This window comes from Apis cerana, linkage group LG3 (assembly GCF_029169275.1).
Source record: "Apis cerana isolate GH-2021 linkage group LG3, AcerK_1.0, whole genome shotgun sequence".
Classification (NCBI taxonomy): domain Eukaryota; kingdom Metazoa; phylum Arthropoda; class Insecta; order Hymenoptera; family Apidae; genus Apis; species Apis cerana.
In genome coordinates this window covers 602,812-619,612 of record NC_083854.1, presented here as the reverse complement: position 1 = coordinate 619,612, position 16,801 = coordinate 602,812, and the positions used below count along the sequence as shown (strand labels likewise).

General features: G+C 26.1%; 2 protein-coding genes across 6 annotated transcripts; one reads left to right on the top strand and one right to left on the bottom strand.

The window, feature by feature from the left end:
- Positions 1 to 830: 830 nt before the first annotated feature.
- On the bottom strand, positions 831 to 12,687 carry LOC108004098 (uncharacterized). Of its 5 annotated transcripts, none has more exons than XM_062073284.1 (16): positions 12,009 to 12,687; positions 11,356 to 11,720; positions 11,029 to 11,286; positions 10,545 to 10,798; positions 10,308 to 10,464; positions 9,912 to 10,214; positions 9,167 to 9,820; positions 8,800 to 9,072; positions 8,560 to 8,721; positions 8,357 to 8,481; positions 7,839 to 8,209; positions 7,400 to 7,755; positions 6,817 to 7,284; positions 6,577 to 6,722; positions 3,619 to 6,510; positions 831 to 2,812 (listed from the first exon to the last, which is right to left on the bottom strand). In XM_062073284.1, exons 2-16 carry the CDS (start codon positions 11,480 to 11,482, stop codon positions 1,880 to 1,882), a joined length of 7,479 nt encoding a protein of 2,492 aa, XP_061929268.1. In that variant the 5' UTR covers positions 11,483 to 11,720; positions 12,009 to 12,687; the 3' UTR covers positions 831 to 1,879. The 5 variants fall into 5 exon arrangements, with proteins under 5 accessions (XP_061929268.1, XP_061929270.1, XP_061929271.1 ...); XM_062073286.1 differs by having other exon boundaries at positions 9,921 to 10,214; XM_062073287.1 differs by having other exon boundaries at positions 9,197 to 9,820; positions 11,356 to 12,687.
- Positions 12,688 to 12,911: 224 nt separating this feature from the next.
- On the top strand, positions 12,912 to 14,498 carry LOC108004080 (activator of basal transcription 1). The gene is made up of 3 exons (XM_017066741.3): positions 12,912 to 13,228; positions 13,422 to 13,611; positions 13,715 to 14,498. Exons 1-3 carry the CDS (start codon positions 13,051 to 13,053, stop codon positions 13,989 to 13,991), a joined length of 645 nt encoding a protein of 214 aa, XP_016922230.1. The 5' UTR covers positions 12,912 to 13,050; the 3' UTR covers positions 13,992 to 14,498.
- The last annotated feature ends 2,303 nt before the right edge of the window (positions 14,499 to 16,801 follow it).

Here is a 16,801-nt window from a genome sequence, read left to right as displayed (position 1 = left end):
AAAACCAAAAAAATAAAAAATTTTAATTTTACTTTTAAATACAATATGAATTATTAACATTTAATCTAAAACGAATTATACTATTTTCAAATTCACTCAAAACCAAACTATAATAATGATTTAAAATATTCGATTTTTTCGAATTCATTTAAAAAATAAAAAATTTGTATATAATAATTTTACAATCAAAATTAATTATGTCAATCTTTGATATTATTTTTATAATATTGGGTAATTATAATGATAACTATGATTGTTGAATGATTATGATGAACAATAGATGATGATCATGATAATAATAATTGTAATTAATGATAATAATTAAGTTCATTTACTATTATTCTAGCAATAAAAATGGCATTAATAATTATAAAAATAATACTACGAAAACGATAGTAATATGATTATATAGTGAATTGTTATTGTGTCACATTATTCAAAAATGTGTACAAAACTTAAGTTTAACGATAATTGATTTGTATAAAACGAATATAGATAAAGGTACACAGGATTTTGTTTATAAAAAGAGTTATATTCGTGCAATGATTAAGATTTTATCTAAGAATAGAAAAAATTGCACGAGAAAAAATTCTCCTTTGATATTTGTTTCTTCGAATTTTGATACATACATAGTTCGTACAAGTGTGTATTGATCAATATAAGTTTTCATTTGAATTGCATATTTTTAGCAATATAATAATCATATTTGTATAATCATCATTATAATATATAACAGATCTTCAATCGTTTAATAAGATTTCATATTACTTGCAACATATAAAAAATGGTTATATCTCGATAGCATCGGTGAAAATAAAATGAAACAAAGGTAATAAACAAAATTTAATAGAGAATAATGTAAAAATAATAGTAATAGTACTAGTTTATCAACATGCGTTAACTATGTGACGCAAAGAGATTAATGCGTACATATAAACTTAAAGCAAATATTAAAAAGAGAACAGATGAGATCGTCGTTTTTTTGGTTAGCCTTTTCATCGATCTCAAAGTGGAAAAATAAACATGTTATTATAGTAGATTTTATGATATCTTAAGCGACATAACGATTTGCGCGTCAAAGAATCTACGATTACACCATTATATGAATGTTTAATTTTCCGAATGAAGCGTTACAAACCTAAAAATATTATGTTATACATATTTATGAATTGTTAGAAAGATGCATGATGTATGAATCACAACCGCACAAATAAATATACAAATGTGCTGATTGAAATAAAGATATTGGTCGGTCGTAGATCCTTATAACTAACTTATATATATACACTGACAGCGCACGCGAAACGTATGCACCGTTTTACATAATCTTTCGAGTAAATTTAAACAATATATTACAGCATTTTCAATAAGACTATATACATATAGCGAAGAGCTTAATGAGCGATATGAGCGTTCATTTTCATCGCCTTGATATTTACAAGTAATCTTACGTGCCGAAATATTTTCGACAAAAGATATTTGATTTTCTTTAATTTTTTTCTTTCTTATTTAATACTACACGCACGCATGTACACAAGCAACACACTTATACACATATGCACACACATACAATTCATAAGAGCAAACATCGACATAAAACAGATCCATTTTTACGTATCAAATAACAATAAACATAAAATATATAAGTTTATCTATCTAGTACGAAAACATTTCCAATAATTTGTTCTCTCTCCATATTAATTACTAATCGTTATATCTTATAAAAAAAGCAATGATATTTTTATAGCAATTTGGCTTCATTTTTTCCAGTGATATCGCAAAAGTTTGAAATTCGCGAAAAATAACTAGATTTTTAAGCCATATGATACTCTCAATCTTTTTTCATTGAAAAAATTTCTTTTTTTTTGTATAAATACAGCTAATCAACCGATTCGGAAGGACCTTGACCCCATCTTGATTTTACCCTTTGTGTTTTGTTTGGAGTACAAGGAGCAATACTATCATCATTAACTTTTCTTTTAACGCTTAACACAATTCCACTTTTTGGAACGAACTTTGAACGAGAAGATATTGTTTTAGATACATTGTTTTCCACACTTGGAGGTGTAGATGGGAACGGAGGAAAATCCTCATCTTCGAGACCTGGAGGTTTCGGCTGTTCAGGAGCTATATTTCGTTTAAAAGTTTCTGGAAAGGGATTTTTATAAGAAGTTCCTTCATGAGTAGGAGAATCTATTGTCGAACTTGAAAGATTTACAGATACTGGCATTAACGACGGAGAGGAAATGATCGTTGGAACAGTTGGTGTTGTACATGAAGTCGACGGAACAGAATTTTCACTTATCATTGTTCCTGATGTTACCACAGCTGATGCAGCTGCAACGGCCGCTAATTCTTCTTCTGCTTTTCTGATTAAATCCAAATCACTTAATGAACTTAAAGTGCTTTTACTTTCTTTTTCTTTTGAAATTGATTCTCGATGACTAGATGAGACTGGTTCAAGTGAAGATTTATCAGCATTGGATTTATTTGATCCTCCAACTGAAAGTTTCATAGAAGGCGGTGAAGAATACTTTTCTGAATTTTGATAAATTGAAGAATTTGCAGTAGTTAAGAATGTGGCACTAGGTTTAGATGGTAAATATGGATCTATTTTTGAACTTTCTTGTCGTTTAACATTTGCTAAGATTTCTTGCAAATTTGGTGGTATCGTTATGTTTGAAACTTTGTCAAGAATTGGTTGAGTAAATTTTGAAATACCGGGCGGTGGTGGTGGTGTAAACGATCTTGTATCTGACGGACTGTAAGCTTCTTCACATTCATCACTGGCCGGTGGGTCCAGCCCTAAACCCTGAAATTAATAAAAATAATATCAAAAATCAATAGAATTTAAAAATTTTTTTTTGTAAATAAATATATGTATATATATAACATATATATAATATTAAATCATTTACAATATTTTTTTCTAGAATTTTTTCCTCATTTCCTTATTTTTAACTTAGTAATATTAATAAATTGATTATATATTTTATAATTGATTTAATAATATTAATTGAAAGAGAAAAAAAAAAGAAAAAAAATTGAAATAAAAATCAAAAAACAAATTAAAATTGAAAATAATAACTTTTACTTATTTCATATTATATATGTTAATATTTTTTTTTATAAAATAATATCAATCCTGTAATAGATTAAATTAATAATAATAATATATTGATATAATATTTGTAATTTATAATTATCATTACATTTATAATTAAAAAAACATGCATTTTAAAGTCAATTAAATATACTGATAGTATTAAATTGAAAAGAAAATTTATACAGTTGTATAAAATATATATGAATATATATATATATATATATATTAAATTATATACACAATATATAATATAATATGTATGTAATATATTTATATATATGTGAATTTGTATTAATAAAAAAAAAAAATGAAAAAAGAAAAAATATATATATATGTATCAAACATAAAAATGATTTCATTAAAATATTTTCGCAAAAAGTAACAAACCGAACAGCTCGAGGATAGGAAGAGGATACCACGAATAGATCGAAATCAATTTTATTTACAATAGGATAAAAGGAAAAACAATAACATTTGATTTCATAAAAAATAAATCTTGTTAAAATTCTCACCGGCAAAGTAGATGTTGATTCACCAAGAAATGACGAACTAATATTCTGTATTTGTTGCTTCTGCTCTTCGATTTGTCTATTTAATTCTTCCATTTTTCGCTGAAGCTCAGTAGAATTTTTACTAGAAGAAATTATGCTATTATCAAGTGGGGTATTATCAATACCCATTGAACCAGATATTGAAGGTACTGTAGCTGTTGATGCCGATGTTGAAGAAGTTCGTATATCAAGATCAACTTCTTCTTCATCCATCTGACCAGGACTATACGGTTCATCACCATCATCCTCAAGAGGTACTTTACCAGGTGAAGAAGTAAGATCGATCTTTGAAGATAATTCGGGAACTATTTTACATATTGTTGCAGTATCGAGTAACGTACTCCTCGACATTCCTATGTGTGCTCTATTTAAATTGTCAAGAGTTGTTTGTGTAACAGAATGTTGTTTTTCTTTTGCGGATTCTGTTATATTAACATTTCCAATTGTTTTGTGATATATACTTGTTCCAGTTGCTGAAGGAGATGAAGATACTGGAATCGTTGGTGTTACCGTAGAAGCAACAGAAGCTGCAATCATTGTTGTATTGGTATTATTAGATTTATCTTTTGAAGCACTTACTAATGGTGGTGTATAGCTTCGATCGGTATCTTTTTTCGATAATTTTATTGGAACACTCGAAGTTATACCAGCAAGGCGTTTTCTTTTATTACGAACGATGATTCCTAAAAGAAGATGCGGTCTATGTTCTTCGAAGCCAGGACCATTTAAAGGTAATAGAACTTGAGGTATTGTACTCTGACTTGAAAATGGCATTATATAAAAATCCTTTATATTCTTAGAAACATTTCCAACTACTCCAAGTCGACTTCTACTATTTAAATAACTATACAGAGTTATGTATGGAATTTTTTCTTCATCATTCGCTGCAGTAAGTCGAATTACTAGAATTTCTTTCGAACCAGTCTTTTTCATTTTTGAAATATAATCCCACACAGTTTCATGACTTATTCTACCAACAACATCAACTGTATCTGGCAAGTCATCCATCAAATCTTTTGCATGACCACTGACTTCTTGCGCGGTAATAAAGAACTTTGCTACATCCACCATATTAACAAAACCTCTCCAAACTGTTTGCCATCCTCCCTTCGGAGTTTCATTTTCAATGGTAGTTGATTCTTGTTCTCTTTCTCTATCAATTTCGTCATTTATATCCGGTGTTTTAATCGTAACTGTTGAAGATGGTTCTCTGTCCGATAGATCAGAATCATTTCCGTCAATGGTGTTGGTCGTTGCTTCGTCTTCAATATGTCGCCAAAGCCGGTCTTCAATTGATTTTTCAGATGATGTTCCTGTTAATCCTGATAATTCTTCTTTCTTTTCTATCTCTCTCTTCCTTTCGTCGTCCTTTTTATCAACATCTTTCAAATCACAATGAATGAAACTACTATTACGATTTCTTGAACTGTTTTCATTGCTTCTATGTCGTTCTTTTTCTTTTTCTCTCTCCCTATCTTTTTCCTTTTGTTTAGTCTTTTCTCTATTATTTCTTTCCGAACGAAGCTTTGATTTCTCTCGATCTCTGGTTCTGGATCGTTCACGATCTCTGTCTCTATCCCGTTCTTTTTCTTTATCGCGATCTTTTTCTCGTTCACGTTTACTTTCTTTATCTCGAGATTTTCTTTCTCTACTCTTTTCTCTAGTTTTACTGCGTTCTCTGTCATCTCTATTATGTTTATGTCTACTTCTACTGATACTTCTACCACGTCTATCGTTTGAAGCCTTCGAACGATTACTCTCTTTTTCTCTTCCCCTTTCCTTTTCTTTATCTCTTTCCTTTTCTTTCTCTCTACCTTTATCTTTATCTTTTTCTTTATCCTTTTTTCTCTTATCATCAAAGCTTCTTAATCTTTTCATATCTTCTTTAACTTTTAATTTTTCTTCATCATTTGATCTTTCTAGATCTTTTTCCATATCATCCACAGTTGAAGTTATACTATCGGCATTATTTAGTGCAGTTACAATATCTTGTACAGGAGTTTTTGGATCAACATGGTCAATACTACCATCATTTTCAATTATTTGTTCACCTTTATGTGTTTTAACAACAATAGATTTAGCTTGAGCCATTAGATCTAATTCGTTCTTTTTAATCATTTCTAACTGATGCTTTGTTTCTTTTTCCCGCCATTCAGCTAATTCTTGACTTGCCATTTCATCAGGACTTAATCTTACAACTGCATCTGGCGTTAATGATCTATCAGCAATTTTTCTAAACAATGTCAAATTCTTTGTATCTTTTATATTAAATACGAGACTTCTGTATTTAGCTTTATATTTTGCTCCTGTATCTTTGAAATATTTATACAACTCTAGTTCAATGTTGTAAGCTAAATCTGATATTTCTTCATCAGTAAGTTTTAAATCTTCAGTTTCTTTTATGCGGCTAGACAACAATTCTGTCAAAGTTTTTCGTATATTTAATCTTATAGGTTCGGTTTCAGGTTTCTTTGGCGGACTAGGTTTGATTTGTTGTTGTTTTGATTGTAAAATTGCCTGTTTTGATTCCTGTTTCTTTACATTTGGTGTTTGCTTTGGTGATGCAGCATTTGGTTGTTTAGATTGTGGTTGAGTAATCAATTTTGCCGTTGTGGTTTTCAATAATAAAGAGCTTTTATTTGATGTTGGTAATAACGTTTGTTTAATTTGTATTGGTTTTGTACTTGTTGGTTGAATTTGTTGTTGTTGTACTTGCGGCTGTTGTCCACCGGAGATAACTGTAATTTTTTTACCTCCTGTAGTTAAAATCATTTGTTTAGATCCTTGTACTTTTGTATACGTCATTTTTGGAAGATTTTGTCCTTTTCCAGGTGATAATAATGCAGATTTTCCCTTAAAATAATTTTATTAAACATTTAATAAAAAAATAGAAAAATAAAAAAAAATTTTTATACTTACTGTTTTAGCGGATATTTGCGTATTTTGAATAGTTGTGATCGTTTTTCCTATTTGTAGAGTACCAAGATTATTTGTCCCAACTACTTCAAATGTAGGATGTTCCTTTAACCATAAACGTAAATTTGATCTCGTTGGAGCATCTGAACCTTAAAAAATAATAATAATAACATAAATAAAAATATATTTTTTTTTAAAATTAAGATTTAATTAAAATCTAAAAAATAAACAGAATTAGCTTACCAGTTAATACTGTTCCAGATTTTCTCTCAAAGACAATAACTCGTGTATCAGATTTTGGCTTTGAGGCAGAATCAAAAGGTGATAATCTTGTTCCTTTCGGGCTAGTGGTTGATCCTGGTATTGGTTTGTCTTTGGTCAATGTTTCTTGAGCATGTGCAAGTATACATGCATCAGAACAATAAATGCTGGAATTTCTTGCTTCTTTTTTACAAACAACACATTGCATACCACTAGAATATTGAACACTACCATAATCACAATTAGAATGTATCAAAGGTGATATTTCTTCACTAAATGAAGTCTGATTAACAGAAGTAAGACTTTTTGGATTATCAAATACATTATCAGATTGAATCCGTTGCTTTCCTGAAGCATTTTGAGTATTTAGTTTTGTTTTTATTTCTTCGTCCTTCTTTTTAGCACAATTTGGACAAACCCATTCTATTCCCTTTTCCTCCATTTGTTGTCCTAAGCAAGAAAAAAAATCAAAAAAAAGAAGAAATATAACATAAGAACATATATAAATTTTATATTATTATATTATTTGCACGAAAAAAATATAACATTTATTTTTTTTTCTTACCCATTGCTTTGCTAACATGTACGCACTTTCCATGAAACCAATCTTCACATACATCGCAACAAATCATAAAACGATTATTATGAGGTCGCTTGCATATACACCAAAGTCTATCGGGATCATCTTCTGAATCCGAATTATCTTCTTCTTCTTCTTCCTCTTCTTCTTCATCTTCTTCTCCAATTTGTTTTGGATCTTTTTCTTCCAAATCTTCTTCCTCTTCATCTTCTTCTTCTTCAACTTCTTCTTCCGCGTCATCTTCTTCATCTTGAATTTCATTTCGAATTTTTTCATCTTGATCTATATTTGTACGAACTTCATGTTTGACAGATTGCGAAATCCTTTGTTGCACATTGTAACTATTAAATATTATAATTTAAAAATAATAATAATTTTTTGTATTTAACTTACATTTTTGTATTTAATTTTGTAATTTACATACCCAAGTTTTTCTGTTCGTTTAACAGGTTCAAATGATTTTTGAATAGATTCTGTTTTAACTTGTAATCGTCTGCTCCTAGTAGCTGGTGCTTCGATAGGAGGTAATGTAATTACTCGACCACCACGAATAATTTGAATGGGTTCTTTATCATCTTTTACTGACTTTTTTCCTGTTTCTTTAGATGTGTTTGTATTTGCACTAGTTGTTATTCCAGCTACCGTTGTGCTCGATATAGTTGATGTTACAATTATTGCCGTAGGAGTATCTAATGGCTTAGCACCTTCTTGTTCAGATGTAATTAAAGAAGGAATAAGCATATTATTTGATGTTAATGATTCAGGCACAACATTTCCTCCTTGATCAAGTGTAGTCTATAAAATTAGAGAATAAAAAAAAAAGTTAAAAATAAAAAGAAAATAAATATGATTTAAATTTTTAATTTAAATTTTTAAAATATATGCTCTTTAAATAATATATTGATATAAAACTATTACTAATAAAAATAAAAATTTTAATACATGTTCAGCTAAGTCAACTCCAAGTTCTTCTTGTAATAATAATGCTTCAGCTAATAATTCTTCTTCATGTTTACTAGCTTCCATTTCCAATGTAGCTAGTAAATGTTCTTCGCCTTCTATACCACCTAAAAATGAATTCAATATATACTTCAATAAGTATAAGAAATTCAATAATTGCCAATATCTTTAGAAGTAGTAATTACCTGAATCCAAGCTTGGCTGTAATTCTTCTGAGACATTAGATTTTATACTTGATTTAGATTCCATTTCGTGATTTTGTACCAAACAATCACCATTTTCTTGTTTTTCTATAGCATTTGAAGTTTCAGTATTTATAACTCGATCGGAAGACATAGAAACAGTACCTTTGATTACAAATTTTAAATGATAATTTCAATTATACAAACTTTTTAAAGTATGCACAAATATATATGTATACAAACCGGCACGATTTGATGTTATAGACGATGTTGATGGCGAAGGTGTTGATGATAAATGTGTTACATGTGTAAGAGAATTTCCACTTCCAGAGGAAACAACAACTGTAGATGATGTCGTAGAAATCAATGATGTCACTACATTTTCCTGAACTTTCGAATCATTATTCGAACCGACACGACGAATAATATCTGGAGTTGAAAATAATGCAGGACCCAGATTGTCTACCATATATGCTGGCGATTTGCGATTTTCTTTTTTTGGATGTTTTTTCGTGCCTAAAAATAAATTGATATTTTTTTATATATTTGTAGTCATATATAATCATATATAAAGTAATTGATAAAATATTATTAAAAAAAAATTATTAACCATCAAAAATCTTATTCTCTGATATTTTACCAGAATCTATTTCTGTTTTTATAACAATTTCTGAACCATCAAGTTTTCTTTTCTCTTTCTTCAAATCACAAGATTTTATTTTTGAAATAGTACCAGGCGATGTTATTTTTGCTGATTGCTGATGTTGCATATTTAATGTTTGATTCTGTATCATTGTAGATTGTTGTGCTGACGATACTTGCGGTATTGTTCCTTTCATTTGAGTAACTGATATATTTGATGTTATACTTTTAGCAGTGACAGGTATTTGAACCAGTTTACCATCTTTGGTTGCAAAAAATTTCGTTCCAGTTTGATTCAAATATTTTCCTTTGGGAAGAATCATCTGTTTCTTTATGTCAATATTTTTAAGATCATTTGGCTTCATAAGCACTTGCTTTTGTACAAAAGTAACTTTTTGATTAGTTCTTCCTTGTCCAGGTTTTGTAAGAATCATATCACCTTTAATCATATTAGCATTAATCAAATTCGCTTTAACTTGATTCGTCGTTTGCAATGGTTTGTCAAAATTAACTGAAATATCTTCATTCATTATTGAAGGTGATTCAACATGTTGCGATTCCTCTTTTTTCCGGGCAATAGTACTTTTAAGCTGTCTTTTACCTCTAACGAGACCAAATCCTCCTAGGAAAAGAAAAAATAAAGTTATTTTCAATTTATTATGAATAAATTTTATATTAAATTATATAAAAATTTATATAAAAAAAATAATTACTTCTTATACCTGACTTTTCATCCTTTTCAGGACTTTTCATAGCATTCACAGCAGCAGCCATTTCCATATCCAATCGACGAACTTGTTCCATATCCATTTGTTTATTAGGACCTCTTCTACGTGTAGCTACCATACTTCCTCCTCTAGTAGTAAGTCCTTTTCTACCACCTCTAGCTCTTACACCACCTCTTCTAGGACCTCTTGGACCAAAATCTGAATCATTATCAGATGGTGGTTCTGAATCTGATGATTCAGTTGATGACATTAATTCATCATCATCCTCATCATTAGATTTTCCTTGATCTAGTTGAAAAAGTATCATAATGTTAATTTTAATATAAATTAATAAATTTATATTAATATAATATAAATTAATAAATGCTATGGTATGATTACTTTTTCCAATTCCTTGTTGCATCACACCTGTTAAATTTCTTGAAATTGGATGTCCAACAGATTTAGGCGTGCTTGTTATATTGATTGATTTTGAATTATTAGAAAGAGAAGTAGATGTTGCAGGAAAATTTTTTCGTGGTCGACCAACTGGTTTACCCTAAAATAAATAATATAATGATGAATGCATTCAGTTTTTATTACTAAATAAAAATTGTAAAAATTTAATTATAGACTTACAGTTTTTACAATAGTTTTTGATTTTATTGTGACTGTATTCTCAGTATCGCCAATAGGCGATGACATTTTTGATGTTCCAGGAGCAGGTGAATGTTGACGCCCATATTGTAAACCATCATCAGAAGTAGGTGAATCAATAACAGGTAATGGATCTCTTGGTTTTGGATCAGAAGGAGATAGTCTACTTGTATAGCAATGATCTAATTTAACACTATATCTTATGGAGTTTTGTTGTTCTTCTACTGTTAACATATCTGAAAAACATAATCAAAAAATTAATCATTTAATTAAAAATTAAATTATTATTTAAAAATTATCAATTATCAAATTAATTATTATTTAATTATTTGAATCAATTATTACATATATGATGAAATGAAAATAATTCAATTTGCATAATTTATAAAATTTTGTACCTAAGAGCTTCATAGTGGAGTTTTTGAGGGCAAAAAATTAAAATAAAATAAAATAAAAATAATAATACCAAGCATTGCTGTAACATTTTCTCCTAGAATTTGTTTTGCCTCTTCACTTTGCAAAGCTGTTTCTAATCGTTCCAATTGTTCTGGATCCATTTCCATGAAAGGGTCAACCAAACTATTTGTATCAGTAGATGTACCAGAATTTATTGCAGTAGATGTAAACATTGGGGGATCAACAGTTAATGTGATATCTCCATTTTCTGTATCTGTTTCTGCTTGTCCTACTCTAACAACACTAACATTTGCATTGGATTGATTCACTAAAAGTTAATATGAATAATCAATATCTAAAACCAATAATCTCAAATGAGTTTATAATGTAAACTTACTGATTAAACTCTGCAAAGTTTCTTGATCAACAGATATTGTACCATCATCATTAACAATGATAATCAATGTATCATCTTTCTTTTCTAATCCACTTTCTTGTGGTTCAATAATAAACGAGCTAGACATCTTTCTTTAAATAATGGAAATGTTGCAGTATTTGCTTTTAATGAAGTTGTCTTGTCAAAAACAGCAATTGTGCCGCAATTGTCTCACAAATGAATCGTGTCCAGAAGAAAGAAAGATTATATATACCCTTCAAAGGGAGAAGTAACATTCGAACAAGCATCGAGAATATCAGAAGGAATAAACAAGAATTCCGATTAATCAGCCACGTTCCTGGTTAGATGGAAATTAAATTTGGATCCTGTGCAGTATAAGCCGGGTAGGACATCAAAATAAGTTGAATACAACAAATTTTTTAAGATATATATATCAAAGAAATCACGAAAAATTAAGAAAAAGTAAAATAACAAATAATTAAAAATTGCGATACACAGTATCGTGTCGTTCACGTTTGTCACGTTATTATCTATTCTACGCTTTATGATACACAATTATAAAAATTTTAAAGATGATAAATATTACACGTTTCTTTAAGAATATCAAATTAAATTGATATTAATTAATAGTAAAGAAATTAAATACACAACACCTTTAATGTCACACTTTGAAAGAAACATAATGTTCATGGTCAAGTAAACAGTACCGCCAAGAAAAGGATAGTCGCCATTTTGTTTGAGTTAGCCAAGTAACGTTTCCCAAAAGTTTTCGGTCATCCGTCGTTGTTTCGTTGTTATTAAGTTATTTCACAATAAAGCTCTTCGTATGAGAATTTTTTTATGTAACTTTCGCAAAAATAACGTAACTAGCGAAAAAATGAGACTTTTTTCAACGATACATGATGTTACGAACGCACTTCTACCTTTCTGCACACACTGAGACGCTGCGCACTTCTCGTTGCGCAACAACGAGAAGAGTAAAGCAGTAGCGCTATAGCGCGTTAAAAACACCTTCTTGAATTGTAACTGATAATATTTAATTTTTACGAATCTCATGAATATTTGTGATTTGTAATATCTTAAAATAGTTTCTATGTTATTAAATGTCTTTGAATAACATTTTCATTTAAATTTTCATGAAATATGATATATTTGATATATTATATTTTTAAATAATATTATAAATAAGTTTGAAGTTATGAAGTTATAAATCATATTGTATATTTCTATAAATTTTTTTCTACTTTTTTCGATAAATCTTAATAAATTTTTATATAATTGATTTTAATATAATTAATGTATATGTGAAAATAAATAACAGATAATATTTCGAAATAATATTTCTTATTTATTTCTACATTTATTCCTACATATAATACAAAATAAATTTTTATATATTATTTTATATATTATATAAAGTGGATTGAAAATTATATAATATTTATAAATATGGTAAAATGGAAAAATAAAATTTAAAAATAAAAGAAAAAAAGTAAAATAAAATATAATAATAATAACTAATAATATTGTATATATATTTTAACATTTCGTGTCATATAGTTAAAGTTTTTCCGTAAGAGGGAGTATACGAAGAGTTGTTCGATTAAAATTAAATAACTTTATTACAAATAAGAACGAAGAAGATAGAAATTAATATATAGTGATAAATAATATAATTAATATAAAATATCAAAAATGGAAAATACTAAATGTACAAGAATTATGAAATTTGATGAATCGAAAACAAAAAAACGAAAACGAGGAATTGTATATTTATCTAGCATACCTAAATATATGAATATTGCAAAAATTCGTGAATTATTTACAATATATGGAGAAGTTGGAAGAATCTATTTTCAATTAGCAGAAAATGGTTAATTGATTATATGTGAAAGACTAATATATGTATAAAAAATTTTATTTTATATAAACATAACCTCTATTTCATATTTTTTTAAAACATATTTTTTTTAAAAGAATACCCACATTCATTCATTTGATAATAATCGTGATTTTCGTAATATATTGATTATATTGATAAAATTATAAGTATTTTTTTTATGCAGGATTGGAACAAGATGGTAAAACAAAAAAACGAAAAAAAATTCATACAAAATTTTTTACTGAAGGATGGGTTGAATTTGAAAGTAAAAAAGTAGCAAAATATATTGCATCTACATTGAATAATACACAAATCTCGACTAGAAAAAGAAGCAAATTTTATGATGTTATTTGGAATATAAAATATCTTCCAAGGTATATATAAGTAAATAATTTATTTTTAAATTGTAATTACAGTTTGTTATATAAAAAATTTGCATAAAAAATGCATTTATAATAACTATATCATTTTTATTAGATTTAAGTGGATTCATTTGAGTGAACGTTTAGCATATGAACAAGCAGTACGTAAACAAAGGTTACAAACTGAAATTGCACAGGCAAAGCGAGAAGTAAACTTTTTCGCACACAATGTTGATAAAAGTAGAAAATTACATCAAGTGCAGCAAAATGGAAATAGTTCTTTTATACCACCTGTAATAAAACAGAGAGATACAGATGCTGAAATTAAAAGCAGAAAGGAAATTGAATTAATAACAGATAGAACAGGTTTCTTAAAATCTTTATTTGGATAAGATGTTTAATACTATAATATGTATTGAAAGATATTTTTAAGAAAACATTCAAAGAAATTATATTAATAAAAATTATGTATTTATTGTTTTATATATTTTATGTATTCTCATATTTAAATAATTATCATTTGATTAATGGAATAATCTAATTGATTTGTAATGAATTTTTTTATCTTTTATATCTTCTGATATAAAATAAATCATATTATATTTTACATATTTTTTTCTTTTTTTTTAAATTTCTATTAATAAATATTAATTGTTTATTTTTTTTATATTCTAATATTTAGTCTTTAGAATATAAAATATATCATTAAAATATAAAAATCATGTATTAAATTTATTTTCACATAAAAATAGTTAAAATAGTTAAAGAAAATGAATAAGTATAATAATATGCTTGTTATATCAAACAATTTAAATTAAATAATAATTTTAAAAAACTGTTATAAAATATATTAAATTATTATTATTTTATCAAATAAATAAAAAATTTGTTTTAATATATATATTTCACTTCCTTTATCATTATATATCTAAGAAAAAAAAAATACAAAAACTCGTTATAATATTTTTCTTATATCATTATTGTTTTTTTTAATTCAATTAATAAAATTCAAAAATATACATATGTGAAAAATATATTATAGAAAATTATTCAATTATCTTTAATTTTAAAAAATCATCACATATAATATATTATCGGTGAATATTGAATTACAAAAGTAAACAATAAAAATATTAATAAAATTATTGATTAAAGAAAGAATTATAGATCCATTATTATATTATATCATAATATATTATAATTTGAACATCGATCTTTTTAATATTCAATTACTAATGATTCATTTGATATTTCAAAAAAAATAAAATTCTATAAAAAGAATATATTTATATTATTTTCCTATAAAAAAAATTATTATAATATAATATAGTTTATAATTATTGAATGTTTAATAATTAAAATATATATTTTTTATAAATTTATGCGTCAATTAGTTAAACAAATTTTTTTTAATTTAACTGGTATTTATTTATCTAATTAATTGTTAATAATAGAAACATTAGATTTAATTGAAAAGAGAGTAACGAAGAAAAGAAAGGAAAAAGATAAATGAAAAGATAGATAAATAAAGATAGAAAAGAATTCGAAAGAGATGATATTATGACATTTGAAACCAACCATCGATTCAGATCCTTAATAATCAATTGGCTCAATTTAGACCTAGTTATTTTTCCGTCAATGAAAGAAGGTCAGTGTTGCTGTCCCTTACAATGTTTGGCGCCATAATGTCGCCTTATACGCGATGTTCTTCCTATATTCTTAATTCTTATTTTCATTACCGTTAACCAACCGGAATAATCTCCAACGGTGTGGATATATCACAAAAAAGCGCCCATTCTTAATATAACCGAACGTATAACTGTTAATATGAACTGCACTAGTAATGACATCAATACCGTTTTGTTTTTCCATTTCATTTCACTAGCAACTTGTCTAATGAATTCAAATTTAATTAATGAACGAATTTATTTGATTTTATTTTTTATTCTTGATTTTATTTTTATTTTTCATATTTTCGATATATTAAATATTATAATAATATGTTAAATAAAATACTAAGTTTTACATATGCTATAGCAAATATACATAAATAAATTTATAAAATTTATTTAAATTTGAAAAAATGAAATAACTTTCAAATCTTGCTTTTATAGATTTATATAAATTCAATAAATTTGATAGCTTAAAACAAAATTTATTTAGATTAAATTTTTATATTTTTTTATAAAATTTATGTTAAATTTTCATAACTATTTATGTATAACATAATTTGATTATTTTTTTTCTGATATCTAGATAATTAAATTTCAAATAGATGAATTTAATGATTTGCAAAAATAAAATCTTTAAATTATTGAAGAACACAATTATTTAAAAAGATTTTTTAAAGATATTATTTTAAAAAGATAAAAGTTATACTATTATATTATTATAACTATAATATATATTAATATATATCATATATGAATTTTCGTTTTTTTTATTTATTAGAATATTAATGTTCTATTTAAAGTCATAATTTATAATCCTATTATTCTTTTTTAGAAATTTTTTAAAGATCAATAGAGAAATCATTCATTTTTCGATAAGATAAATTATGCCATATCGAAATTTATATATGAACTAAATAAAAAGAGAGAATAAAAAATACTTATCTATAAATTTTAAAATAATTTTGTTATATTATGAAAAAATTATATAAGGCATATGTTAAAATTTGTTAATTTTTAATTTTGAAAATTTTTAGAATTTTTTAATTAATTACTTGTATATTATATGTCATAGTATTAACAAGTAAAATCTTAATGACACAAATTAAAATAAAAAATAATAAGACAAAATTAGAATTCAAAAGTTCATTTCATGAATTTTTAAAGCTTCTCTCAATTTTTTCTATCAATCAAACAATTTATATTTAATTACTAAAAAGATCAACAATAAAAAATTAAAATTGATTAACATATATATAAAATTTTTCAAAAAGATACTTTAATATTTTTTTCAAAAGTAAATATTTTTTTAAATAATTAAAATCTTTCCTAATGAATGACTATCACAAATTCAAAATGATCATCGATTAATTTGTCATCGATATTCAAATTTTAAAACTTCAGATTTTAAAACTTTAAAGAAATCAATAAAATAATTTGTAAATTTATAAAATTTATAAAATATAAGAATTAACTATGAATAACTATTCAATATATTGCAATTAATATTATAAAATAATTATAAAATAACT

Excerpts from the sequence above, each read along its gene's own strand:
- LOC108004080 (XM_017066741.3), top strand. The coding sequence starts at position 13,051 with ATGGAAAATACTAAATGTACAAGAATTATGAAATTTGATGAATCGAAA. Across the intron at positions 13,229-13,421 it reads TTTTCAATTAGCAGAAAATG|GATTGGAACAAGATGGTAAA; the intron begins GTTAATTGATTA and ends TTTTTTATGCAG. Across the intron at positions 13,612-13,714 it reads AATATAAAATATCTTCCAAG|ATTTAAGTGGATTCATTTGA; the intron begins GTATATATAAGT and ends CATTTTTATTAG.
- LOC108004098 (XM_062073284.1), bottom strand. The coding sequence starts at position 11,482 with ATGTCTAGCTCGTTTATTATTGAACCACAAGAAAGTGGATTAGAAAAG. Across the intron at positions 10,215-10,307 it reads GCAACAAGGAATTGGAAAAA|ATCAAGGAAAATCTAATGAT; the intron begins GTAATCATACCA and ends TTTTTCAACTAG. Across the intron at positions 8,722-8,799 it reads TATAACATCAAATCGTGCCG|GTACTGTTTCTATGTCTTCC; the intron begins GTTTGTATACAT and ends TTGTAATCAAAG.